We start from the raw sequence: 27838 nt of genomic DNA, 5'->3' as shown, positions 1-27838 counted from the left end.
TTAAAATCATTTATTCTATAAAGAAATACAGCAAACATGGCCACAGTCTAAATATGTCACTTGTGTCATATGGAAATGATAATGAGTGTCACTTAAAAACCTCTGCACTGCTCCTCAGTGTGGGAATTCCCTGGTGCAGGGACCACTCTCACCAAAAGCCTGGCACTCATTGCCCAGGTTGAACTCTAGCACTGCACAGAGAGAAGCAGTAACAGCCAAGTCCATAGAACTCTCTATTTATTTGTGAATGAGCATTCTCTTAATGCTCCAAATGAAAAATGGTGCAATAAAGCAACTTTTAGTATAAAGAGACAAGAAGCTGTAAAGCCAGTGGCCACTTGGAGCTGCAGATAGGGAAAAGAAAGCAGTCTGCATGAGTGAAGCATGGACTGGGGAGAAGAGAGAGGCACAGGAGGCAGACCTCAGACGGACAGTGACACAAAGCTGTTGTACTGCTGGATGTTTCGCTTGAGGATATCTGAGCATGGGCCAAGGACACGTTCAAACCGAGGTCGGTCCAACTTAACACACTTCAAAGGGCCTCGGGCAACCACAGTGGCAGCCCGAGGACGATTCATCAGCAGGGCAATTTCACCTAGAAAAGAGAAGCGAGGCGGCTAAGAAAAGACTAATATCTATGGAAACCATTTCCTAAAAAGGTCTACTTGTGAAAAGGAGATTTTTAACTTTAGTAGAGGCCACACAACATTTGTATATCAAAAAATATTACAGCTAATAGATAATAATCCCTTATAGTCATGCCTACAACCCCAACACTCAAGAGGTGAAGGCAGGCAGGAAGGTGACCAGTAGCCTCATTGAGCAATTAATTCCAGACAGTCTAGGTGCCTGTGTGTGTGTCTGTCTGTCTGTCTGTATCTATGTCTGTGTCCATTTATTAACTGAATAAAGTTAAATCTTAAAGTATTTCTGTAAGGACCAAAACATGGAACATAGGTTAAGAAATCTAACAGGTATTATGACTGTAACCCCAACACTCAGGAGCCTAAAGCAGATGATCTGAAGAAGGCCAGCCTGCACCGTTACCATAAGGCCCTATTTCAAAGACAATAATAAAGGCAGGTCTTGAAGGTACACGATTTAACCCCATCAGTCTAGAAATATAGGCAGGCGGATCTCTGTGAGTTTGGGGCAGGCTGGTCTACAGAGGCCACACTGCCTCAAAAATAAAAAAAATTCAGAAGACCAATTACGGGAAAAGTCCAGCGCCTCACAAAGAAATGAGATGTGAAGAAACTTAACATACCAAAGTAATCAGAGGGCCCCAGTCGGCCCACTTCAACAAACTCTTCGTTCTCTGACCGACGCTGCAGCACAGCAGCTGTGCCCTGGAAAACATCAGCAAGAAGCTAAACACTCACTTAAATCCCAGAGTGGGATTTAAAGATCCCCTAAAATCACAGCTACCTGGGGGGTTATTTCAATTAGTACCTGCTCTTCCAGTCAAAGGTGACTGAGAAGTCAGTGACCAACCCCCCCCCCCCCCACGTCCTGTGACTCCCATTTAACCAGCATCTGCTACCAAGAGTCTTGTCAAGCTCAAGCACTTAAAAAGGAGTTTAGACACTGGTTAGTAAACTCCCCATAAAGGGCCATGCCCAAGCTCACTGCATCTTTCAAAAATACAATGTTTATAGACTATCACACTCAGGGTTCCTCCTGTGTCTATGGCTGCATCTGCAGTGTGACAAGAGTTCAGACTCTGAAGCTGCTACCTCGACCTGCTTGGCAAGCAGGATTATAGGTAGATGTTTCAAATAACAGTTAACTTTTAGAATTGTAAATCATTAACAAATAGCCTAGGCACTTATGTTTTAAACAATGGTTCAGAATCATCATATTTGTTACGGCTGAGGGGCTTTTTAGTATGGCAAAGAGTAATTTCACCAATCATGTCTAGGGCTCTTCCAGAATTGACTCAAACTCTTTAAAATTGTAGCAGCCTACACACAAAGTTGTATTTTCAAGTAAAAGATAATTTTTTAAAAACTGTCAGGGAGCCCTAAAAACTAAAGCTACAAATCAGACTGGCTGTACCTTGCTAGGTGAACAACGCTGTAAGGAATCAAATGGCAAACTCCGTACCTCTAGAATAATGAAGAACTCATCCCCTGGTTCTCCTTGCACCACAATCTTCTGTCCATCTTCAAACTGGACAGGCTCCAACGCATCCGCTACTGTCAGGCGCTCCCACTTGTCCAGAGACTCTGAAAAAACAACCATCAAAACAATTTCTCTACATATACAAATAAGTAAGTAAATAAAACTTAAGCAAAAGCAAACTCTCCAGAGACGCAACCTTACAGTGCCCCCACTCTACACAAGAGACCTACTGCAGGTGAGGCAGGACAACAGCACCTGTCACATACTGCTCGGCTAAGCAGGACTTCCTGTCGCTGCAGCCTTCCTTTAACTCTGGTTAAAGGAACTTTCATTAACTATACTCAATGGCAAAGACGAAGAAAATGTAATTCTGAAATTACCACCAAGCAAAGCAAACCTACAAGTAAGTAACCCAATATAACGTAATCGCTTCCCATGCACCTCCTTGCAAATGTTCAAAGAAGTAATTTATCCATTTAACCACTCAGCTGAGTTCACCTTGTGAATAACAAGGAGCTAGAAAGTAACTTTTGTTCCCAAAGGCCCAACTAATATTCTAAACACTAAAACAAAGGACAAATAAGGTGAGAAAGTCAAATCACTGTAACAGACAAGGGCAGGTTGCTACGTGGGAGAAATAAGTACCCACATCCCACACAGGGTAGGCGTCAACATCTCCCAGTCTGTGTAAGGAAATCTACATGGTATGTTCAATTAACCTTAATTTCCACAAGTCTGGATCTTTTCAAGAGGCCAACACCACATCTAACTTCTATCAGACAGCAGCCATCCAACCCATTCCTGGGAACAGCAGGAGAGAAGCTGCAGCAGGAGGAACTCAATGTCCAGAGCACATAAAGCGCACTGTGAGCTTCCTGCTCCTGTACAGGGGACGAGGGGGCACCTACGGCATCGCAAAGCTTTTCCCAAAGCTAATTATGGGATTTGTCATTAGTAGCAAATTGAACACACATTAAAATTACCATTAACTTTGCCAAACTCTAAACACTGTCTAAATTCTGTATGATTATGACTATGGAAATACATGACAGAGCTAATGAAGACTTATGTCATGTAAAAAGCTGTGCCAAATGCTTCAATTTATCAATTCTCAATGTAATTTTCCAAAACTCACCTAAAATAGATACTTTACTTAGGAATTCTTCATACATCTTCCTCTTTCTCAGAGTACTTCCCTATAAATAGAAAAAATGTTATGTCCAATGGAGATGAATTTATCACACAGAGCTACAGAATAATTTATTTTTACTTTCAGTTTTTCAAGACAGGGTATCTCAGTGTAGCCTTGGCTGTCCTGGACTCTCTTTGTAGACCAGGCTGGCCTCTAACTCACAGCGATACCTCTGCCTCTGCCTCCTGAGTGCTAGGATTAATACATTTTAAACAAACCAAAAGGTAAATGCAAAGCTTGTGGCTGTTGTTTCTTGTGACCCCTTTTCTCTGGTATGTCACTCTATACAAAGCCTTTCGGAGGTTCTAGCAAGTGGTGAAATGGCAAGCCATTCTCTGAAAAGCAACTGCGTAGCTAGTGCATGTATGAGCATGAGACCTCCACACTGCAGCCCAGAATCTCCCAGGCTGCGTGCAGGGAATAGACTACTGTCACCAGAGAGAAGACGGTCCCACAGCTCTAAGCTTAACTAGGCTTGGACAGCCATACCATCCTGAACACCCTAGATCTCATCTAAGACAAAGTTTACTGGGTGTGCTTAGAAGAAACATGAATTATGACCAACTTTGCTCACAAGGAAAAACCACCTCAGCCCTACTCCATATACCTGAACAAATGCATATGGACATGTGTGCATACCACACACAAACCATCTGCTCTCCATAGCCACAGGTCCCACTTCTGCAGCCAATGGCAGATCTAAATCTTCAGGGGCAAAGGAGGGACAGGGGACAAGACACTGTTGTTCAACATACAAACTTTCTTCTTGTCATTTCCTACAGAGTGTATCGACAATATATTAAACACTGTTTTCTTTCTTGTTTGTTTGTTTTGTTTTGTTTTTGAGACAGGGTTTCTCTCTGTAGACTTGGCGGTCCTAGACTCACTTTGTAAACCAGGCTGGCCTCGAACTCACATCGACCCGCCTGCCTCTGCCTCCCGACTGCTGGGATTAAAGGCGTGAGCCACCAGCCCGGCCTTAAACACTGTTTTCTTTGCTTTAACTATCCCAGCTAAGCTACTGATGGTTTAACACATACAGAGTCTATACAACCATTATGTGCAAATGTAGTTTTAGGTAAGGAACTTGAGCGTTCATGGGTTTTGGTGCACATATAACAGAAAACTAGAAAAAAGCCTGCAGCTGAGAAGCTAATGAAAACTGGCAGTAGCCAGGGAAGGAGGAGTCATTTTTCCCTCAGGGCGTGGTTGCTGGAAGGCTGCCAAGGCTCCACTGCAAATTCAGGCAGCATTAACTGAACTCAGTGGGTGGGTAGATAGACAAGAGACAGAGATTGGGGGGGCGGGGAGCGGTCACAGAGGTGGGAGAGGGACATGAGATACCCCCTCTTCTCAAGTCCAGGGTTATGATACTTCAAAGTATCTAAAGTGGCATATTTTTTAAAATTATGTGTATGTCTGTGTGTGGGTTTGTGCACACGAGTGCAGAGCCCATGGAGTCTAAAGGAAGGCATCAGATGCCCTGAAGCTGGAGTTACAGGTGGCTGTAAGCTGCCTGGTCTATGAAACCAAACTTGGGTCCACTACAAGGGCAATACACACTCTTAATCGGTAAGCCATCTCTCTGCAGCCCCAGACCGTATATATTTTCAAACAGCCATATGGACACCACAAAAACTTAAGAAAACAATTCAGGATGGCTAGCACAACCCACCACAACATCTAAAGCTCCTCTGTAAGATCATGATTTTCTCAAGAAGTCTTACTGTGAGCAGAATGCTTCAGAGGCCTTATTGCTTTAATAATCCCTTCAAGAAGTCAGCATAAATTTATTACTAATAACCCAGTTTCAGTTTAGAGATGATTATTTCTGAATGGATTTAAGTGATGTCATGCACTTAATTAAAACCAGTCCAATGGGCAGTCAACGATGGATAATTCACCCACCGGCAGACAGATTGCTAAGGTGACCTGACAATTACCTACACACACAAGTTTCTCTGGTTATTCCTGGCCTAACTTTTGTTTACTATCACTATCTTAAGTGAAATAATATTAACCTAAACCTAACTATTCAAACTATTCAAACTTTAAAAGCAGGGAAGCCTCATTTTAACTTGGTGACACTATTCCCATCAGTCACATGGGTCAGAGTCTGCACCCCACGCCAGCCCCACAGCCTCTCACCATGAGGATTCTTCGGTAGCTGTCTCGGTCAATGCCCCACAGTTTCACATTTGTCTTTGCTTTGACGGTGGCCGCTCTAGGTGTCCCATAAATCAAAGCCAGCTCTCCAAAGCTCCCTCCTTCCCCAACACTGGTTGCCCATTCATTATTCACATAGACCTAAAGTAAAAATAACATCAAAAAGTGTTTCTGTCTAGATATACATATGTATTATTTCTCAAACTTTTCCAAAAAATTTCTGAACCTGCTTTAAACAACAGAATATACACTACATCTGCAGAAGAGAGCAGAGCAAAACCATTGACTTCTGACAAGTTACATGATCTGATAAAGCTGCCTGCCCATCATATGATGAGGAGAAGTGTTCAGACAAGCACTGGTATCATCTGACAGACACGCACTTATAGAGTGCTTTGCTGGGCACTTATGTGGATCAGGCCACTGAAAGTTGTAATAATCCTATGAGACTGATGTGGTTTTTATCTTCATTTTACTGATTAAAAAAGAAAGCAGAATTTTTAAAAGCTGCACTATTTCACAGTGGTGCCCTGAGCTCCCTTCCACCACAGGATGCATGAACTTTCCACTGCAACCCCAGCGAATGTAGTCAACAGCATGTACAGACAGGCAGCTACCTTTAAAAAGTTTGTGCCATAAAAATATCCAGCAAGTGTTGGATGGAACTGACTTATCAAGGTTATAATCATCTGCCCTTGCAAACACTATGCTTAATGCTTAAAAACTAAAAGTTAAAATCAAGATTATCAACCTATGTTTGCTATTATTAATTCTTACATCCATTTCTCCTTGATCAATCACATAGAAGTTATCCCCTTCATCACCTGAAAGAGCAAGATGTCAGAGTCATTAATGAAACAATCATAACTGTTTAATTAACATAAAATAGTAAACTTGCAGGCGGATGCTAAGTGACTGAAATAGGGAAAAAAATTGACATGAAATTAATCACTTCTTTGGGTCATCTTATGGTATCTTTTAAAACTGTGCTTCAGTAAAACAACTTAGGGGACCCATAAGATAGCTAAGGGTGTAAAGCACCTGATGTCAAGACAGACAAGCCGAGTTTGATCGCTAAGACCCACATGGAGAAAAGAGAAGCCAATTCCCACAAGATGTCTTCTGAGTTCTACACACCAGTGCTCCAGGGCACAACATGCATGTGCATGTGTGCTCACACATATACACAAAATAAATCAATAAAATGTAATTTTAAAAACGTTAAGCCATGGGGCTGGGGAGATGGCTCAGAGCTAAGAGCACTGGCTATTTTTCCAGAGGTCCTGGGTTCAATTCCCAGCAACCACATGGTAGCTCACAACCATCTATAATGTGATCTGATGCCCTCTTCTGGGATCCAGGTGTAATTCAGGCAGAGCACTGTATATATAATAAATAAATAAATCTTTAAAAAAAAATGTTAAGTGAGCTGGGCGTGGTAACACACACCTTTAATCCTAGCACTCAGGAGGCAGAGATAAGCAGATCACTGTGAGTTCAAGGCCAGCCTGGTCTACAAAGTGAGTCTAGGAGAACCAAGGCTACACAGAGAAACCCTGTCTCAAAAAAAAGGTAGGTGACTCACGCATACAAAATTGTTATAGAATGTGCAAACAACTCAACAGTTAATAACAAGAGGCTAGGCTGCCACAAAATGGGGAAATACTTGGCTTATAAAAATCTATAAAAATGTTAAGAATAAGAAAAAAAGAAAATATCCAGTAAGATTCTTGTTAGTCTACATGGGCAAAAGTGGTTAAGATTCTGTAGGAGGCACACAATCATACAGCGAATGGGCTGTATAATACAGAATGTGGGTGGTTTTGCAAATGTGGTTATTAATCAAAAAAAAAAAAAGGACATGCAAATTACTGTTCTAAAATCTCACACATTATCCAATAGTAACATAGGCATGCATTCCTTTTAATGGTGACTGTAAAAGTTGTCAGAAATACTAATCCCAAAGAGAAAATTCCTTTTAACGTAGAGAATTATTTAGTGAAGAATTAGGACCCAATACCAACACTAAGGTCAGAGCAGTAAAGAAGCTCCAGTAAAACGAAAACAAAAGCAAGCCCACCACACCTCCCTTCCCGTAACACAGTGCATGCCAGCAGCCCTTACCTTGCTGAATAACTGTCTCTCCAGCAATAAAAGAGACTGGAAACATGGCATCAAAAATGTCACTGCAGGACAGAAGAAGCCTGGAGTTAGATGTCACAGGTCTCCTCTACAGATTTCAAACCTCAACATTAAAGCTCTCAGGTTCTCAGTCCAATCACATGGTGAACAACTAAGAGCCTAGAACCTGCAACAGTGACACAAGTTTGGCCCAGCCACCCCACTAGGAACAATGTACACAGCACCCGCACCTACCTTCTCTCATTATCATCAAGGTGTGAAAATAACACGTTCTTTTCTATAGCTTTAGCTAAAGCAGCCATTGTCTTATAATCTTTTGGTATAACCTAGAAAGATAGTAAAGGTCAAGTGACAACCTAGAAACCAAAGTTTGCAACTTGCATTTCAATTAAATGGCATGCCAACTAATGGTATTTAAACAAGGGTGTTTTGAGTTAAACATTCTCCCTACAACACACCTGTATGAGTCACCAAGTACTCAACAAATACTGATTTATCCCCTTGTCGGGAGCTAGGCTTATACTTAAGGATCTGTACTTGATTCCAAGTTAACACACTAAACCAAAATACCTACACCAAAATCATTATTCTGAGGCAAATTAAGTATTTTTAAACAACTAGACACTTTGCAACTGTAATCATACAGTATTGTTAGTTTCACAAGCACCAAGTAGCTGGAGCCTTTCCTCCTAAAGGTTAAAGCCTAACTAACTAAGATGGTTGGCAGGTTCTGAGGAAGAGCTCCCCAGGATGAAGGCAACTTGCTGGATAAAAGGTTGAAGCTAGAACATGAATTACAAGGTGTCAAGAGACTAACAGCATGAGCTGAGAGAAAGGTAGTGCTGCCTGCTTCTGCTGCAGTGTCCACGCGCAGCTGCCCACTGGTTTATAAGCACTACTTTCTCCCCTGGGGAGCTATTACAGAAGTTTGCTCTCAAGTGCTGACAACTGCACCTTTGTCTTTCATAGACAGGGTGTGTGCTTATCAAAAGAATACAGTGGACTACAAAAGCCTCACAAGCAGTCCCACCACTGAGACATGAAACATACCTTTCTAACATAGGAAGCAGCATCTTCCTCCGTGTAAACCTCGGCACTGATGGCACCACGTCGCCGACGGCCCTTCACCACTGGGTTGGGGGGAGGAGGGGAGATCTCATCCTCCCTTGAGTCAGTTCGAGTGCCAGTTTTCTGTAGATTCTGAATCTGTTTCGCCTCCTCCTGAAAGAAAGTAGATATCTGATTATAAAAGCTGGTATACTCTCAAATTCCAGTGATAACCCAGCTCACTTCAAACTTCTGCCAGTATCAATGTAAGGAGACCAAGTGAGTTCCAAATTGGGAGGGAGAGAGTAAATGGGGCAACAGGGTAAAATTTGAGAAAAATCCCGCTAGCACAGTTACACTTTACGAGGGGCAATGCCAATAATTCTTGAGCCAAATCACATGAAAACTGATTCAATGACTTCATCTACTTGGCCTCTCACTAAAAAAATGTTCTTAGGCCTGAAGGGCAGCGTAAGAATGTTATCTACTATTTCTTCATTCTCAAACACCTTTCAAATTCAAATTAACTTAGCAGTAAGCAAATTACTTACAATAAAAGTGATTTTTTAAATGTAAAATACTCAGCTGGGCACAGTGGCACACCCCTATAACCCAGCACTTAGGGAAGCAGAGGCAGTGGATCTCTGTGAGTTCGAGGCCAGCCTGGTCTACAAAGTGAACACAGGACAGCCAAGGCTACACAGAGAAACCCTGTCTCGGGGGTGGGGGCGGGGGTGGTAAAATGCTCGTTTCTTGTCTTCTACATATAGCTCTAGCCCTGCTTCTAGCAAACAGACCAATTCAAGGACACTATGTATCTCAAGAAAAGGCAAGAACTGTGACTACCAAGAGGTTAATAGAGTTCCTTTCTACTAGTGCAAATTATGACATAGTTCTATGTCTTCCAAGGGAAGAGTTATCAACTCGGGGGAAAAATGAGAAAAACAAAAATAATTGTATTATCCATGTGTGTATAAGCACATTTACTTCTTGACTCACTATTCTGGTAATTCTGCATCTAGAAATGTAAAACATGCTTATGTGTGAAATGACACCTATACAAAAACATTTCTGATTATTTTGAGGAAAAAAAGAAAAACAATGGAAACAACCTAAGTGAAGATCATTGAGAACGGTTATACTGTATTTATACTGTTATCATCCCATTAGAGAATACAAGCAAATGCCTGGGCCAGAGAGTTAGCTCAGTCAGTGACGTGCTTGAACAATCATAAGGGGAGTTCCTCTTGAAAGAGAGACATGGCAAAAACTTGTAATCCTAACTCTGGGAGGAGACAGTCCCAGCTCACCGGCTGGCCAGCTTTCAAGACCCAGGCCAAGGAGAGACCCATCTAAAAACACAGGATGGATAGCTATTAAGGAATGGCCCCCAAGGTTGTCTTTAGCCCTCCACAGTTACCTATATGACACATACACACAGGTACACACACACACACACACACACACAGAGACCACTCTTTCAGAAATGAATATATCTATAAACACACAGAGATAACATCCAAAACACTGGCTACATGCAAAAACAGTAATAGCGTTGGAAGACCTTTCACTGTTAAACCCTTCTATACTTGCACAATTTCAGTCTGTGACTCATTTAAAACTTTATTTTAGAAATTTCACTCATTTCATTCAGGTAGTCCTAGTAACTGGTAAGACCTTCCTATCCCATATCAACACAGAACTACAAACCCCAAGTCTCTCAAAGTTCAAAGTATAAAAACATTAAAACAAAAACAAACAAACAAAACTACTCCTCAAACTAGTCATTGTCATTTCAGAAATTTTTCATTAAAAAATTCACAAATGAGGGGCTGAGGAGCTGCTCACTTGGTCAAGAGCTGCCATGTGAGCATGAGGGCCTGAATTCAGATCCCAGCACCTACCTAACAGCTTAGGGTGGATACACACATCTGTAAACCTTAGCACTGGGCAGGCAGACCCCTTTAGCATTCAGACCAGCTAGTCTAGCCATCTAGCCAATCAGTGAACTCCAAGATCAGTGAGAGACCCTGCTTCAAAAGATAAAGAGAGCATCTGACATCAATCTCTGGCCTCTACTTACTTAAACATATATGCACTGTGCATGCATGCATGTGTGCACAACACACACACACACACACAAAGACTTCTCATTTGGGACTGTATTCTAGTTAACCAAATTTTACAGATAATGCTGAAATAACAAAAGCACTCTGCTATTAACAGTCTTTGGACTCCAGAGAGCCTGTAACACTGTTATAATCCTATCTTGATGACTCAGAGACATCACTGAGATCATCAATTTCTAGTTTGTACAAAGGCACATTTTTATATCCTTACTCTGGTACTGTCAGTCACCAGCTGTAGTCTTCCTCTTAGCTCTATTTACTGGTTAGTAAGTTTCCTGACTCAGCTGGACAGTGGTGGCGCACGCCTTTAATCCCAGCACTCAGCAGGCAGAGGCAGGTGGATCACTGTGAGTTCGAGGACAGCCTGGTCTACAAATCGAGTCCAGGACAGCCAAGGCTACACAGAGAAACTGTCTGAAAAACCAAAAAAAAAAAAGGTTCCTGACTCTTTCTGCATATGCTCTGCACTAGGCTGAGCTTAAAACTCTTAATTCTTAGGTTCAAATTCTGCTCCTATCACTCTCTTGATAGGTTTTCCTAAATATGTTTCCTCCCTGATCCTGTCAGCTTTCTCTGTAGACAAGCTTGCCACCTCAAGGACTTAAGGCTTGACACGACCTGCTTCGGCCATAGAATGTAAGTGGACACGTCACACCATGAATACTCCTACAGTCGGCCTCTGGAGGCCTTGGATTTCTGGTCTTTCTCTGACTTGACATCATCAAGCCCTAAATGACAGCTTTTCTTTCCACGCAGACCCAGAACAAGATAGGCACACTGTTGGGAGACTGTGTATTCATTCATATGCTGATTTCTGCATCCAGAGATCTGGTTGGCCTTGTCACTTCGGTGAAGTATCTCCTGTCTCAATGTTGTATAAAAATTGTTCTCCATCTCCTCTGATTGGTTAATAAAGAGCCGAACAGCTTATATCTAGGCAGGAGAGTTAGGGCAGGACTTCGGATCCCAGGAGGGGGCTTCAGGTCGAGGAGAGTCAAAGGAGAAGGCTGCCATGAGGGAGCGGCCATTAGGACACAGATGGAACAGCAGGCAAGAGTAAGATGGTAGGTGACAGGGCACATGGCTGGGAAGTAGGCCAAACCAGCAATAGTCAGGTTAGAATAGATGGACATCTGCCCAGCTGTAGTGCTTGACGCTTAATAAATATAACAGGTCTCCGTGTCTTATTTGGGATAGAACGGCACATAACTCCATAATTTTACATTTGGCATCCAACGTGAGGCTCAAACCTAAAACCTTGAGATTAAAAGTCTCATGTTCTACCAACTAAACCACTAAAATTCTAGGGTTACATGTAGTTGTTGCAACACTTAACTCCTAGGATCACAGCTATGATTTAACTTCCCTTAGATTCAACTGCTGCCTCAGCAAAATGGCATTAATACCCTACTAATGGGAAAGAGAGAAGACTCTGTGTCTCTGTCTCTGTGTGTGTGTGTGTGTGTGTGTGTGTGTGTGTGTGTGTGTGTACATGCATGCACGCAAACACACACACTCATAGTGCTTCACACAGTATTTGGCACACGGGAGATATCAAAAGTAGTAGATACAACTCCTCCTATCTACCAGACAGGCAAGGTAGTAAATACAGGCATAAGGGAACTCAAGTTCTGAGCACACTGGTCTCAACTAAACTGCAGCTGTCTCCACTGACCAACTCTTGACTAGTCTTTCTTTGTGCTTCTTCTGAAACCACTGAAGGTTCAGAAACATAATCCCTGGACAACAGGGATGGAGATGTTAAAAATTTGAGTTTACTTTCAGACATAAAAATTAACACATGATATATGAAATAATGGCTTTGTTAAAAGGGCAAAAATCTAGTTAACTGAAAATCTAAATGGTTTACACACACACACACACACACACACACAGGGGGAGGGAGGGAGGGAGGGAGAAAGAGAGAGAGAGAGAGAGAGAGAGAGAGAGAGAGAGAGAGAGAGAGAGAGAACACACACACACACACACTGGCTGGCAAGCCAACAAAGACCCTCAATGTACAAGAAAGGTGTCCTCTCCTGGGGGAGAGGGGTGATGGTCCATGCACATTAATTCTACAGTCCCACCTGCAGAGAAACTACAGTAACAATTATCTGTTGCTTTCTACCTTGGTTAGTCATTAAACACTCCCACAGTTAAACACAGGCTTTGAATTAGTGTCCTGCACTCAACACTCCCTATAAAAAGATAGGCACTTAAGTGTCTCACTGACTTAATCCTCTCATTTGATTTCTACCAATGTCTGAACAAGAGGGATCACCTTACCATGACCCATTTCAGAACCAGATCTCCAGGAACGCACTTCATTTCAAAACAGAGCACACTCCTGGCTGGTATGCCCATTATTTAGTGACTGCTTAAGTAAGAAGAAGCGGCATTTCTACTAACAAATCCAAGGTGGCAAGGCTGTGTTCAGGGGGACTGGACTATTCAGCAGTTGTGTTCTCTTCAAATTAATCTAATCATCTAATCAACAGCATTTTAAAGGTTTCCAAGGAAATGGTGTGAAATACCTGCTTACTGAGCTACTTTAAAATCTACATTCCTACATACAGTAGGAAACTGCCCAAACCAATGTGAAATTTGCAGATATTTCTACTGTACAATTCGGTACTAAACGTGAGTCAGAGAAATGAGCCCCAGCACTCAGAACCTCTGCAAAACTTGAACATTCATAGCAAAGTGGTACATTCACCCCCAATGACCTACAGAAGCACATCAGATCAACCTCTTAAAACACCGGGTGATCAAACTTGCATCCATCATTTCTGGAGCAAAGTGCATTGAAACATCATCCTTCATGTAAAATTGTAATTCTGCTTAGAAATGCACATCCTGGAGGCTGGAAAGAAGGCTCCATAGTTAGGAGCACTTGCTTCTTTTTACAGAGGACTCAGGTTCAGTTCCCAGAACCCATATGGTGACTCATAGCCATCCATAACTCTAGCTCAATGGAACCCAACACTCTCTTCTGACCTCTGTGGGCACTAGGCAAGCATGTGGTATACATACATCCATGCAAGCAAAACACTCATACGCATAAAAATAAGTAAGTCTTAAAAAAAAAAAAAAAAGGAAATATACATCCTGTGTACCTGTGGGTCACACTGACACACACAAAATACAGATGCAACAATAAAATCAATTGCATATTTTATGGGAAACAAATCCTAACCAAAATTATAAACACAGTAAAAATATGACAATCATCAATCTATCTTCTTTTTATACAGTCAATTCATCCATCTAACAGTAAAATAAGAGTTGAGGACATATTGTGCTTATACCACCCCAAGCTAGGTGCAGATGGATTTCTGTAGTTTTAAAATGGGGGGTAAAGTAAAAGCTCACTTGCTTTCTTGAAGAAAAGCACTAACTGCTTTTAATTGTTTCTCAATTCATACAGTTGTCACACTACTTTTGATTGATTCTACTTGTTTTAAATATTTTAAATATTACTTAAAATAGCTAAAATCAACTGCTTGGAAATGCTATACTAGTCGAACAAACAACATCAACTCAATTTCTGGTAAGTTCTGATAAAAAAAAAATTTTTTTAATCCTTTACTGGATGATAATCTAAATTTCTGCTAGACTTCTTAGTTGGTCAGAATTCCTCTTCTCCCAAAAGGTACAAATCAGCAACATTCAGAAGCACTAAGCCTAGCAACTGCCATGGTCATCGCATGTCCCCCTCATTTATTTTTACCTTCTCCAGCCTCTCAAAGTACTCCCGCAGGAACGCCATGGGTCTCTCGGGTCGAGCCGTGCACAGCTGCACGATGGAGTCCTTCAGCAGGGCCTGGATGTTGTGCTTCTGCACGTACATCTCGCATTCCCGGAGACTCCGCTCTTCCTCACTGGCAGTACTGCCAGACGCCATGGTTCTCTGGGAGAAAGAACAGAGGCATGCTGGGTAAGCTATAAAGCACAAAAGCAAACTAGACAACAGAATCATGTAATTCTTATCCTTTCTCAACAGAGTTTGTTTAAAGAGGAGGTGGGGGATGGGATATAAAATACACACAGGATTTGAATTCACCAAATAAGCATTTCATTTAGATTCAACTGTTCTGTCTTAGCTCAGTAGGCACACTCAGAGAAGCCACTTAGCTCCTGGGAGGAAGTGTGAGCCAACATGCCTGCTGAGCAAGCATGCCAAGGATGAGGACTCAGGCCCTTAAGGGAAATTTCATTTGGTCCTCTTGCAAAAGATATCAGGATGATGACGTGGGAAGTGTGTAAATGGTAAACAGGACAGAGAATTACAAAGGCACACAGGTTGGCTCTAAGTGAAAGCACAGAACACAATGAAGAACACCTGCCATTCCCCTGTGTGCACCTCCCATCCCATGAGCAAAAGCTAATGCCACACAGCAAACCGCCAGGGCAAAGGAGCTGATTAGTCAAATATTAGTGGAATCGAATCTTCTGAAACACAAAAGGAGCTTGAGGCGCCTTTTCTCAGCAACTGTTCATTCCACTATCTTTTCCTGAACTCCAACCTGAGATGTAGCAATACAATTATCAGTGGTAAGAGTGTAGTACAGGAAAATAGACTGTAGTACAGGAAAATAATCTCTACCACACGAACTAAGGATGTCTTCATCTGGTCAGGAATATGTTAAAGTGGACTGGTTTAAAGCTTCCAGGATGACTCAATAGATAAAACTGCACTCAGACTCCATCAATGTGAAATAGAAACACAATAATGGGCGGCCAACATGCCACAGAGTTAGAAGCTTGGTACTGTAACAGTCAGTTTTCCTCCTAATTCCTAAGCACTTGCGATCAGAAGGCGACTCTCCACTCTGCAAACCAGTTCAACACTAACCACTCTTCAAACTACAGCTCGGGGACCCACGGAGGTAAAAGAGTGAATTTAAAAGAAATGCCAGGATAAAGAGCCATTTTCACTGCTACACGGTTACCATTTTGTCTGGACAACTTTCAAGATAAAGGTCAGTAACAAAGAGTCAACAAAGCAGGCAAGAGTGTGTGGCTCCAGGACAAGCTCACAAGTCAGAACCCACAAAGAAACATGAGAGATGTTAGTTCAGGATAAATACTAAAGGGAAGATTTTTACTGTAAGATAACATTCGTTCTAGCCCCGCTTCCTGGTCAGGCAACCCATATGAAACAAAGAATCCCCTTCTGTGGAACTTTCTCTTATTTCAAGTACTAAAGACCACCAGGAACATGCATAAAACACATCTTCAAAGCATCCAGTCTTAGTTCAAGAATGTCAGTACATGTATTTAACTGATCAGAGAAATCGGCCTCAGATCTGGTCCCTGGCTGGTAAGAGAAGGCTCAACTGGGCCCACTAAATGGAAAATGGTTTATGCATTACAAAAGGCGACGCTGGTAAAGGCAGTACAAACATTCCCCCAAATTACTGCAGTTACTACGTGAAGCCTCCCAAACAATCTACTTTTGTGGCCTTAATTAATATTTTTAATCGGGTATATCTTGATTCCACATTTGCATCTACCCAACGACTTAGCTTCCCTCCAAAAACAAACACTTTTAAGACGTCACTGCGCTGTCTATTCATAAGAGGGCAGATTCTTGAGGAAATTCAGTTCTGCTCAACTCTCACTTTCGGAAGGATTACATTAGAGGACATGTTTAAAACGCTTTGAGAGCCTGTTGCTGACGCGGCCCACATCTCCTGAAGGCGGCCAAGTAACAGGGCCGTGGGAGGGGTCATCGTCTATGAGGGCTCAAGAACCCTATCTATCTGGGCTCCCTCAAGTCACACTGACTGTCCCCCCCCACACCCGCACTGAGCTGGAGGGGTTAAAAGGCGCCGAGTATTTTCAAGAGGAGGGGCAGGAAAGTGCCCTTCGCTTCAGTTAGGCCACGGGTCGTGACCACTGAGCGCAGGAGGACAACCCCTCATCCCCCAGCAGGCAGGAGGCTAAGACCTTGAGCAGGAGGCCTGGGAAGGCTGGGGTGGGCAGCGGGGGGGAGGGGGGGCAGCGGGGGGGAGATGGAAATCGGTAAAGAACGAGGGGGGGGGGACAAAAGGAAACGGAGCTAGACTGAAATCACCGAGTGGAGGGGTGGAGAGAGAGCCGAGCCCGCGAAGGGGAGGGGGGAACCAAGTGCAGAAACAACCAGGTGGGGATGAAGGCTACAGCCGAGTGTCAAGACCAGGCAGAAAAAGCCATGGCGGATTCCGGTTTAAAAAAAAAAAAAAAAATTCGAGCTGTTGTCCTTCAGGAAGTGGGGGAGGGAGGACGGGCGCGGAGGCCGCGGCGCGCGGGGGCGGAGGCGGCCGGGGAGCCCAAGGAGGCCGAGCGCCGCGCAGGCCTGGAGATCAGGCGACAATTAAGGCCGGGGACGGGACGGCGGGGAGCACGCGAGGCCTTGGGCTTCGTGGCGAGTCGGTGCAGGGGGCGGCCACGGGGGGCTGCGAGGCCTGGCGTGAGGGACCGTGGCCGCCTCGGAGGCACAGGGGGTGCGGCCGTCCCCCCGCAGCGCGCTCCCCGGGGCGCCATCTTGGCTCGCTCCCGCGCCTTCAGGAACGCGCGGCGGGGCGCCCGGGGCAGGCCACGGGCCCGCACTCACCAGCGGACGGTCGGCGGCGGCGCGGGCGGGACTTGTGCGGAGCGAGGCTGCCGGGGTACCGGGCGTCCTCAGGGCTCGGCTTGCTGCCTCACTCCACTGTGCGATAGCGGCTCCGCGACGGCTCCACCGGAAACGAGCCGACCGCGGCCAATCAACGCTCGGCTGCTGACGTCAATGCGCCTCGCTCTGGCCAGAGCGGTTGCCTTGGCAACCTTAAAGGTGCAGACGCCCGGCTAGAGCAGTTCTCTTGCCGCGCACCTATCCATCTTATCTTTTGCGAATGCCCGGCCCCTTCCTCGCTCCCATCTTTTCCTTCTGTTCCCGCTAGCCTGGTTTCTGTCTCTCTTTTTTTTTTTTCATTTGCCCCATCCTTACCAAGTGTCGGGGGTCCTCTAGATTCTTCTCCTGTTCAGAGAACTCGGCCTCTCTCCTGCTCGGTTCCTCCCAGGGCTCTCAGGACTGCCTCCCTCCACGCCTCCGCCTTTTCTCCCTCCCTCCTTCAGCCCCTCCTCCGACAGACCCACGTGGGACGTTTCGGTGACAGGTGGGCAAATCCGCCCTTGGTCCTTTGGGGCTCGGGGGCGGGGCGGGGGGCACACAGAACGCTGGGCGGACGTGGAGATTCCTGCTGTTTTCCAGGCTCTGGAAGAGGAGGAGGCCCTAGCGGATCCGCCACAGCTGAGCACAAGCGGATGTGGGATGCTCTCGTGATGGACAGAGTGTTCATCCTGTGTGGGCCCCGTTGATAGCCGGGCCTCCGCCTGTCATCCGGTCCGAGAAATCTGAGCCCGCACCCAAGCCTCTGCTGGGCTAATCTGACTGCTGTCTCCTCGAATGAGCTGCCATCAGTGGAGGCCATAAGGTGCCTACAGAGCACAGGACATAGGGAAAGACTTCCAAAAGGAGCCCGGAGTCCTGATAATGCTCTGTCATCCTATCATGCTGTACTGTGTGGTGTAAAGTCGTTGACCTCACAGGAAATCTCAGGCTGCAGGAGAACGCGGGAGAAGTTTGGAGAATAGAGGACTTCGTTATGCCTTCAGCCAACTTTCCCCCATAAATATCTGAAAATGAAAGCAGGGTAGACAATTTTAGACATACGAAGTTAAGTTAATAAAGTGGACCTAAATAAAGGCATAAAGTAGGCACTCGAAGTATGTGGGTCTGAGTAGCTGCAACTTACTAACACGTATGGTCTAGGGCAGAGTGTGTAGAAAATATCATGGACTTAACACTTAATACCAAAAAGGTTACACTGTTTCCTGCAAAATTTTCGCATTGATTCCCCGCTTATAATATTTGGGAAAAAAGATATTTTAAATTTCACTTCTTAAACCTGTTTTCGTCCTTGAATACCCCCAGACTATATATAATTAAGGGCTCTGGGTATTAGTTGTGATTGTTCCCTGGTCGTCAGAAGAAGGAAGGGGCATAGAAGGAGGAAGTTGCTCCCTTTGCTGCTTCCCTCCCCCGCCCCATCCCCTGCCCCCAGCACGTTGACCATTGGAGCTTTTTTACCCCCAGAGATGAGTGAAATGGAGGATTAAAGACAGAGACTCAGTCATATAGGATTTCACCCTCTCCAGTACAAAGAACGGCTGATAAACTCAACCCTAAGCTGGCAAACAGGAGAGGAAATTTAATAGCACTGAGCATGCCTGCTCTCAGGAAGGGGGGGGGGGGACGACACCACTGAAGATAAATCTGAGTTTGTTTTCAGGTTCTGCCATCCCCGGTGATGGACTTAATCCCCTAGAGCCTCTTTTTTCCTCCATGCCCAAAGGATAAATGGGACTGTATTAACATGGACCATTAAAAGCAAACGTGTGCAATAGCACCTACAGTGTTTGTAAACTGTCCTAGGTGCAGCAGACGTAATCCTTCTATGATGTTATCGTTTCGGAGAGCTAAGTCACAGAAGCTAAGTGGTTCAGACCCAGGCAGTGATGGTAAGTCACCCTCCTTTGCAGAATGCAACACACACACACACACACACACACACACACACACACACACACACACTGTGTCCCATACACAGTGTGGAGACGTTTAATGAGAGTTTTCTTATTCTCTCCCTTCCTAAACTGCAAGGTTAAGTGTGAGTGGTTTTGTGTCCAAGCATCAGTGTCACCTTCCTAAGGCAGTTAAGCCACGTTAGAAGAAGGAAACAAGCAAGCTGGTGACACTGAGCCCAATGTTTGGAGTGACAGCTGCTTCCTTGCTGAGACCTGGCTGTGTGTCCTCATTCAGCTGTGTGCGGAGGCATCGGTCCAGCCACCGCCGTTTCCTGTGTCGGTCGTCGCTCTCAACCTTGTTCTAGCTGCCAGATCCTCATATGCTAGGGCTTTAGAAGACAAAACGGGGAGCAGGCAGCAGATAGTTGAGCCCGGGAGGGTTCACTGAGACAGCTGTTGTGGAAATCCAGCAGCCTCCCGGCTTTCCAGGGGGCAAAAATGTGCTTGCAGTGCCACCGAGCCACTCTGAGTATGCCAGCTTGTCAGTTACATGGCAGAAATGATAAGTCGTTTGATCATAACATCTTCAAGATTTCCCGTTCCCCCCAAAGCCCCCTTGCCTGTACTCAACAGTCTGTCTTGTCTTTTCAGCCTGTGCCCTTAAGAAATTTCTAGGACAGTAAGTGTGTAAGTAAATTTTTTGTCTTTGAAATAGAATGCCATAATTGCTACCACCACGTTTGTGGAACAATAGTGAAAATAATTTTACTGGGACATAATAAGCGAAAGCAGCAGAAGGAAAAGGATGTGAGAACCCAGAGAAATGGCTGTGGCTAAAATCACTTGCTATTCTTCAGAGGCTCACACGGTCCTGTGACTCCAGTCCTGGGGACCTCATCCCTCTTGTAGTCGCCTCAGACAGGGAGCATGTGAGGGAGACCACCAGGCTTGCCTGCTGTATGCATTCGAACACACGGGCCCTCACACATGAACCTAAATAAAATAAAAAGAGATACAGGCTGGGGAGGTGGCTCAGTGGATGAAGTGCCCCCACAAGAGTGGAGCCCAGCATGTTTTAGCCTCTACACTCATTTAAAAGCTGGGCTGGCTTCAAAGTGCGCTTGTGACCCATGGACTCAGGAAGCGGGGACAGAAGATCCATCGCTGGAACAAGCTGGCTGGCTGGACCAGTTGAATCAGTACATTCTATGCTCAAGCAAGAGAGAGACTCTCAATATATGAGGTACAGACTGAGGAAGACACCAACCACAGCCACACGCACCACGCACTTTTTAAAAAGTGTGCTCATTTCTTAGTGTTTCTTGTGCTTAAAGTTCCTATTGTCTAAACACAGACCCACATATTCCCAGATTCCAGGGGAAACTTTTTTTTACAGATTATTGCCACCTAGTTGGGGAATGCATTGCTCTGAGCATCTATGCTTCCTAGGGGACCTAAAGTTATGGTTTCGATTAAAACCCAATTCCAGCACACATCCAAATGTCAAAGGTTGTCCTATTTTTCCCCCAATGGAAAGTGGGCTGAACTAAAGAAGGATGTTTATCTTACTCATGTACTGAAACACTTAAATCTTACTCATGTACTGAAACACTTTAAAAAAGGAGAGCCATCTTGGGTCTCACGCTAACAAGTGAGTTCCAAATAAAGTTATCTTTACCCCAAACACTTTCATCCAAAAAGCATATTGAACGCCACAGTGTTCAGCAACAAGAAGGAATTACGTTAATAGAGGTTCACCAGAGAATTAAAATCCACAGGATATCTGTACACAGAGAGATTTATCTTAAGGAATTGGCTCACACAACTGTGGGAGCTGGCAAGTCTCAAATCCACAGGGCAGCTGCAAGACGGTCCAACAGGCTAGACCTAGGGAAGAGCTGACACTGCAGTCTGATGTCCCAGTCAGACCTCCTTCCTCAGTCTTTTAAGATCTTCAACACAGTAGATAAGGCTAGTAGATGAAGGGAGGGCATGCGTTTTATGTAAAGTCTGTGGTTTGAATGCTTATAATATCTTTAAAGAAAATTTCACAGCGTCATCTATCCTGGTGGTTCTCAACATGTGGGTCTCAACATGGAGTTGAACAGCCCTTTCACAGGAGTCACGTATCAAGCTGTTACTCACTTGGAAGCTTCAGCCCTACCGGCTAGTTTTCATAGTGCTAGAAGGTTCTATACACGCTACTGGCACCAGGGGGTGTTAACCAACAGTCTTACCCAGCTGCGAATCCAAAGAACTACACTAACAACTGACCTGGCAGGATATACCGACTGGTGCAGTAGCGGCATGGAGTAACCAACCACTGTCCAGTCAGATTTAAGGCCTTTTACACAGAATGGAAGGCATGCCTAGTATTGCTAACTGGGCCTAGAACCTGTGGCTGGCTAGCACATAGGCCCTGAAGGAGAGCCTACTATTATTACTATACTAAATGAACATAGTATTAAACTGCTCCTTGAGTATTTATCTTTATACCCATAGATTTATCAACCTTCAGAGAAGCTTCTTTTGGCAGTAAATGGTGATTAATCCAGAAACCGACAGCTGGTCCACATGCTGAGAATAAGAGGCAAGGGAATGGGGGTTGGATTTGATCAAAGCACTTTGTATGCGTGTATGAAATTCTTAAACAATAAAAGGGAGTAGACAGCCACCAGCTTTACACTAAACATCTTTGAGCAATAGTCTCCATGATGCTTATGAACAAGCCTTAATAAGAGTTCTTAGTGTTGGCCACCTGGAGGGATCTTAGCTTGCAGACCTAGACTTCCTTGCTCCTGGATGGAATTTTCTCAACGTTGTCATTGTTTTGTCTGCCTCTGTCTCTGTGTCTCTGTCTCTCTGTGTGTGTGTGTGTGTGTGTATGTGTGTGTCTCACTCACACACACACATACACACACACACATACAGAGAGAGAGAGAATGAGGAACAGAAGGAGGGAGGGAGGGAGGGAGGGAGAGAAGAGGTGGGGCCGCCCCTGCTCTCTGCACTGAGTTTGGCATTGTGCATTTGCAGGCAGCATCCTAGCCATGCATGACTCAGGTTTTCACACAGCCTTCATTTCCTCCAGTGTCCATGATGGAGTCTAAGGCCCTGCCCCAGCGTTTCCCTGCTCGTCACCATGCATTAATAGTTTCTCTTCAGCCCCGTTTGGACATGTGAGGTTTCAGCATTATGGTGAAGCATAAGCCCCAGATGCTTGTAACTTAAGGCTGACGTGGTAGGCCTTGGTGGTTAGTAACCAAAAATGGAGCCATCAAGGGCAAAGGTGTAAACAAGTTATGAGCCACTGTAGCTTTCAAAATGCAGTTCTCTAAACACTAAAGCCCACAAATGCTCAGAGCAGCTCAGCGTTTGCAGCTAACCCTGTCCACAAATGATCCCTCACTTAGAATGGTTTGGCTAACAACTTTTCACTTTACAATGTGCTTAATGGGATGTTAGATGCATTTTCAACTTAAAGCATCTATGCTCTACATCAAAACAAATGATATGTCAATAGTTGTCAATTTCTCATTCATAAAAAAAAAACGACAAGGCAAACATTTTCACATGTGCAGGTGATATGCTGAGATTTTTTTTCTATTATCTTCTATTCATGGTCACTGACTCCTCAGATGTAGACCCTGTGGGTACAGAAGACCAACAAACTGCATGTAGCTGGGATTTAATGTTATCTGATTTTAGATTTGTATAATTCTAGCTCATACATTCATGTCAACCCTGCATTTTGACTTGTTTCAGTTTAATATGTACCTACTCTGACAGACACTGGGCAGCAGGGATTCCAGGAGGAGGTGGCTCAAAGCAAGGGGCAAGGGACAGGGAGAGCTGGTGACCGACAGTCATCATCATCATCACAGAACTTGAGAGCCTGGAGCAGAAGTCCAAGGTCATCTGGAGAAATGATAATTTCTGTTCTGTTAATGTTTACAAATCCGAGGAAAGCCCTGGCCTACAAAGTGAGACTACATCTCAAACCAAACCAAACCAACAAACAAAAAGAGTTGGTGAAGAGGGAGAAGGAACATGTTTTGAGCAGAAGAAGCAAATGTAAAATGCGCTGGAGTGAGGGGGGTCTTTGTGGAGGGCATTTGGAGAACTAAGTCATCCAGTTGAATATCACACTAGAAACTGCATGAGCTGAGTTTGTTACTACGAGGTGGACAACACTCCAGAGGGCTTACTCTACCTGGGACCATGGCAGTTCTTCAGGTGTGTGGCCTCAGCCTACCTGGCCACGGCCTTTGAGATAGGTGAGATTTAATGCTCATTTTATGTGTGAGGCATCTAGTTGCCTTGTAGAAATCACAATAGATGTAAGGCAGGAACTTGTCTTACTTAGGGTGTCATTGCTGTGAAGAGATGGTAATTTTTTTTGACCATGGGGAATTTTTATAAAGGAAAACATTTCATTGGGCCTGGCTTATACTTTCAGAGATTCATTCTGTTGTCATCTTGGTGGGAAGCATGGTAGCATACAAGCAGACATGGTTGCTGGGGAAGGAGCTGAAAGTTCTACGTTCTGATCCAAAGGCAACAGAAGGAGACTGTGTGCCACACTGGGCCTATCTTGAACATACCTGACCTTCAAAGCTCATCTCCACAGTGACACACTTCCTCCAAGAAGGCCACACCTCCTAATAGTGCAACTCCCTATGGGCAAGCGCTCACACACAGGAATCTATGGGGCCTATACCTATTCAGACCACCACAGAGCAAGACCCTGAGCAAGGCTTACAAGCTTGGTGTTTCACCAGAGTGCTACTGGAGCCCTGCACGGAGGGGAGGGGTCTCGATGAGGGGATACGTTAGAAAGGCAAAGGGACAGCATCCTAATGACAGCAGCAAACTTGAAACTGGGAACTTTGGGTAGTTAACACTCACAGAAGATGCCAGCAGGCCCTGGAGCCGGTCTGAAAGCAATGGGGGCAGCAGCATGATTGAAATGAAGGTCATTTGTCCAGTTTCCAAGAACTGGATGGGGAGCTGCCAAGATTCCAGCCAAAGCTGTGGGATATAAGGGCATGGGAACTGAGCCTAACAGGCTCAGAGCTGTTCGTTAAAGACAGGAACCAGCCTGCTAGCACCAGTCCCTTGATAATTATTCGGCATTTTTCCCTTATCATATTATTTTGAAGTGCCAGGAATTGAGCCAGGGGCTTCACACATGCTCGGTTAAGTGTTCAGGAGTCAACCGACCTGGACTACATACAGCTTTGTCACTTGCCAGCTTACGTACTATTAGTCTCTTTAAGCTTTGGTTTTCCCGGTTACAAGATGAGGGGGGAAGTGAGGTATCCATTCTCTGAGCTCTCAGACATGGGAGCTCGTCACACGCTTCATCAGCCTCTTCACAGTCGTCCACTCATCCTGTCAGGAACATGCAAGTAGCCACAGACGCAGGGAGCTCTTCAGATTTAAAGGAAGTTAACTGAATAGAACCCAAAGGTCATCCCTCAGTCACACCAACCTCATTTCAAATGCCACTTGTAGGTAGTGGCTTCCGTGTCAGGCAAGACAGACCAGGCATATTCTCATGACCAAGGAAGAATCTACAGGCCAGTCATGTCTATGCAGGGATTCGTTAGTTTCGTTGTCTCTGTGCCAGGATGGCTGACACAACTTGAAAAGAGGAATGATTCATTTGGCTCATGGTTTCAGACTGTCAGTCCATGACGACAGCAGGGGGCAATGGTGCAACAGCTGACATCATGGCAGGCAGGAAGCAGAGCAGAGATGGAGTAAGTAGAGACCCGGACACAATACAGCTATCAAAGACACGCCTCCCCCCGCCCCCCAGTGACTTACTTTCTATAACCAAGACCCACTTTCTACAGACTGCTCTACCACTTCCCATTTAAATCCTGGCCTGAGGGTTATGGTTAAGTAGACAAAGGCAATTTCCATACAAGTCTGGCAGCCTGAGTCCCATCTCCAGGACCTACATGGTAAAAAGAGAGAAACGACACCAAGTTGTCCTCTGACCTCTGCATGTGAACCGTGACGTGTATACACGCATTTGCATGTGCACACACAAACGCACATACCACCACCATCGTTGTCATCATCACCAAATTAATTTTTTAAATATCTGAGTCCATTGAGTTAGGCAGTTCATCAGGTCAGAACTCTGAGCCTGTGGAACTGTCCTCACACACATACCAAGAAGTACAGCTCACTAATCTCCTAGGCGTGTTTAATTCAATCAGCTGATAATCAAAGTTAACCATCACAGAGAATAACAGACTTTTTTCCATAAAGGGCCGGATATTTGTTTTAGGCTGGGTGGCCACAGGTTTTACAATCCCCATTTGAATTGTTGAAGCGTGAAATATCTGTAGACAATACATAAGATTCGCTACACTCCAATAAAACTATACATGCTTTGAATTTCTCCTAATTCCCATGAGTTGCAAAATATTATCATACATATGTATGTATATGTATATGTATATATAAACTAGGCTTGTAGACTGCACAAAAAACAAGCAGTAAGTTATAGTTTATACATTTCCCTTAGACCAAACGTTGACTCTTGCACACTGTCATGATGGCTAGTCTACACTGTCAACTTCTTGGGGCTTAGAATCACCATGGAAACACATCCCTAGGAATGTCTATGAGGGTTTTTTTTTTCATTGAGAGTTAGTTACTGCAACAGGGAAGACCCACCCTGAACAAGGGCAGCAGCATCCCAAACCCTTGAATCCTGTGCGGAATAAAACAGGAGAAAATGAGCAGATCGCCAACGTTGTCTCTTTGCTTCCTGACTGTGGCTACAGTGTAACCAGCTGCCTCGAGCGCCTGCCACCCTGACCTGTCCACCATGGAAGACAGCTCACCTCAAACTGTGAGCAAGAACAGTGCCTTTGTTGGAAGACCCTTCTGTTGAGGTTATAATCTACTATGTCTGGATAGCTCTCTCAGCTCAATACAAAATGGAGGACTGGCTTCCTCTTGTCTGTCTGACCTTATCTGGAGAGAGTCTCTAGGCACAGATGCTTGACTGTATTCTAAATATGACCCTGCACACGAGCTATGTGACTCAATGCGCAAGCCCCAGTCCTTTGCCTGCCCCTATGATAATTAGGTACTATGTTCTAACCGATCAATCAGCCTTCCTTGCCCATATGATAATTAGTACTGTGTTAAGACCTTCCAGCCTGGAACCCTAGGAACCTTTATATACCTCACTCCTGAAACAATAGAATGAGCTGCCTCTCAGAAGCTGAGCCCGGAAGTCTTGTCCATCATATTCACCACTGTCTGAACCCCACTTGTCACCTCTGCTCCCTTTGTCCTCATGGGCCAGTGGCCGACCAACGACCTTCCCCCGCCCCCCGCATCCCCTCCAAGGGAAAAGAGGACCAAATCCTTCCTCCCTTAAGTTGTCAAATACTGTTGATCACGGCAAAGAGTAACTAACACATTCATGCAGCAGGCTTCTGATAGACCCCAAGGGAGAATTATGCAAAAGTTATAACTCTGAACTAGCTCACCAATGACCAATCAAGGCCCCTCCTAAAGTGTCCACAACCTACTCCTCAAACCTGTAAGTATACTGTGATACATAGAGGATGGAAATTAACATATTGGGTGGATTTACGATTGCTAATTTAAATTTGAAGATAATTAAATTTTATCCTGGGTCATCTGGATGAACCCAAACTAATCACAGGCCCATCCTCATGGAGGAAGATGGCACGAGAGCCCATTTCGAAGCAGTGTCAGGAAGACCCAGCTTTATAGGGTTGAGGATGACAGAAGGAATGACAAGCCAAGAAATGCAAGCTCCTTCTGCCAGTTGAAAGAGACAATGATACTGTTTTCCATTTTAAATGTCCCCTCAAAAGCCCAAAGGCTGATGTCTCAGTAGAGAGTCCAGTAGAAGGAAGTTGAGTCATTGTAGTCATGTCTCTGAAGGAACTATTAGGATCCCAGACCTTTCTTCTCACCTTGCTCTGCCAACACTCTGCACCATGATGTTCTTGCTTTGCCCCAGGCCTTAAAACAATGAAGTCAAGCACTCAAGGGCCGGATCCATGAACCAAAATAGAGTTTTCCTCCTTATTAAGCTGAATGGTCTCAAGTAGTTTGTCCTAGCCACAGAAAGCCAAATGATGGAAGAAAGAAAGGGATCCTCTCCAAAGCCTTCAGAAGTGAATACAACCCTGCCAGCATCTTGATTTTAGTCTGTTGAGAGCTACTTAGGATTTCTGACTCCCAGAGTACAGATAGTAAATTCACGACGCTGGAGGCAGGATGTTCCTAGCACTTGTTACAGCATCAAAAAGAAACTAATAAACAGAACAGTGCAAGAACTAAACTTGAGAACAAATGTATAGTCTACACAATGAGTGTGTGATGATAACAATGCAGGTACAATGTACAACATTAGTACATAAAACAAGAGATACGACCCTAATTGAGGGGCAGAGAAGAAGAAATGTCTTCCTAGAAG

At 44.5% G+C, this 27838-nt stretch overlaps 1 protein-coding gene and 1 long non-coding RNA gene across 8 annotated transcripts; one reads left to right on the top strand and one right to left on the bottom strand.

Annotated features, from left to right (window-relative positions):
• Positions 1-220: 220 nt before the first annotated feature.
• PRKAR1A (protein kinase cAMP-dependent type I regulatory subunit alpha) lies at positions 221-17911 on the bottom strand. 3 transcript variants are annotated; one of them, XM_084751402.1, is made up of 11 exons: positions 17774-17911; positions 14531-14710; positions 8675-8845; positions 7859-7950; positions 7607-7668; positions 6260-6306; positions 5465-5623; positions 3260-3320; positions 2107-2228; positions 1268-1349; positions 221-595 (listed from the first exon to the last, which is right to left on the bottom strand). In XM_084751402.1, exons 2-11 carry the CDS (start codon positions 14702-14704, stop codon positions 423-425), a joined length of 1143 nt encoding a protein of 380 aa, XP_084607528.1. In that variant the 5' UTR covers positions 14705-14710; positions 17774-17911; the 3' UTR covers positions 221-422. The 3 variants fall into 3 exon arrangements, with proteins under 3 accessions (XP_084607528.1, XP_084607527.1, XP_084607529.1); XM_084751401.1 differs by lacking the exon at positions 17774-17911 and adding an exon at positions 17399-17566; XM_084751403.1 differs by lacking the exon at positions 17774-17911 and adding an exon at positions 16880-17006.
• LOC311580131 lies at positions 17806-25995 on the top strand. Of its 5 annotated transcripts, none has more exons than XR_014773372.1 (6): positions 17806-17942; positions 18038-18260; positions 19262-19347; positions 20005-20040; positions 23119-24166; positions 24206-25995. It is a non-coding gene; the product is annotated as an uncharacterized lncRNA (long non-coding RNA). The 5 variants fall into 5 exon arrangements; XR_014773373.1 differs by having other exon boundaries at positions 19490-20040; XR_014773374.1 differs by lacking the exons at positions 23119-24166; positions 24206-25995 and adding an exon at positions 21856-22149 and having other exon boundaries at positions 19490-20040.
• Positions 25996-27838: the final 1843 nt, after the last annotated feature.

This window comes from Acomys minous, assembly GCF_964271855.1.
Source record: "Acomys minous genome assembly, chromosome: 12".
In the NCBI taxonomy this organism is placed as follows: domain Eukaryota; kingdom Metazoa; phylum Chordata; class Mammalia; order Rodentia; family Muridae; genus Acomys; species Acomys minous.
Note: the sequence above shows the minus strand (reverse complement) of the source record. Positions and strands in the feature narration are given on the sequence as shown.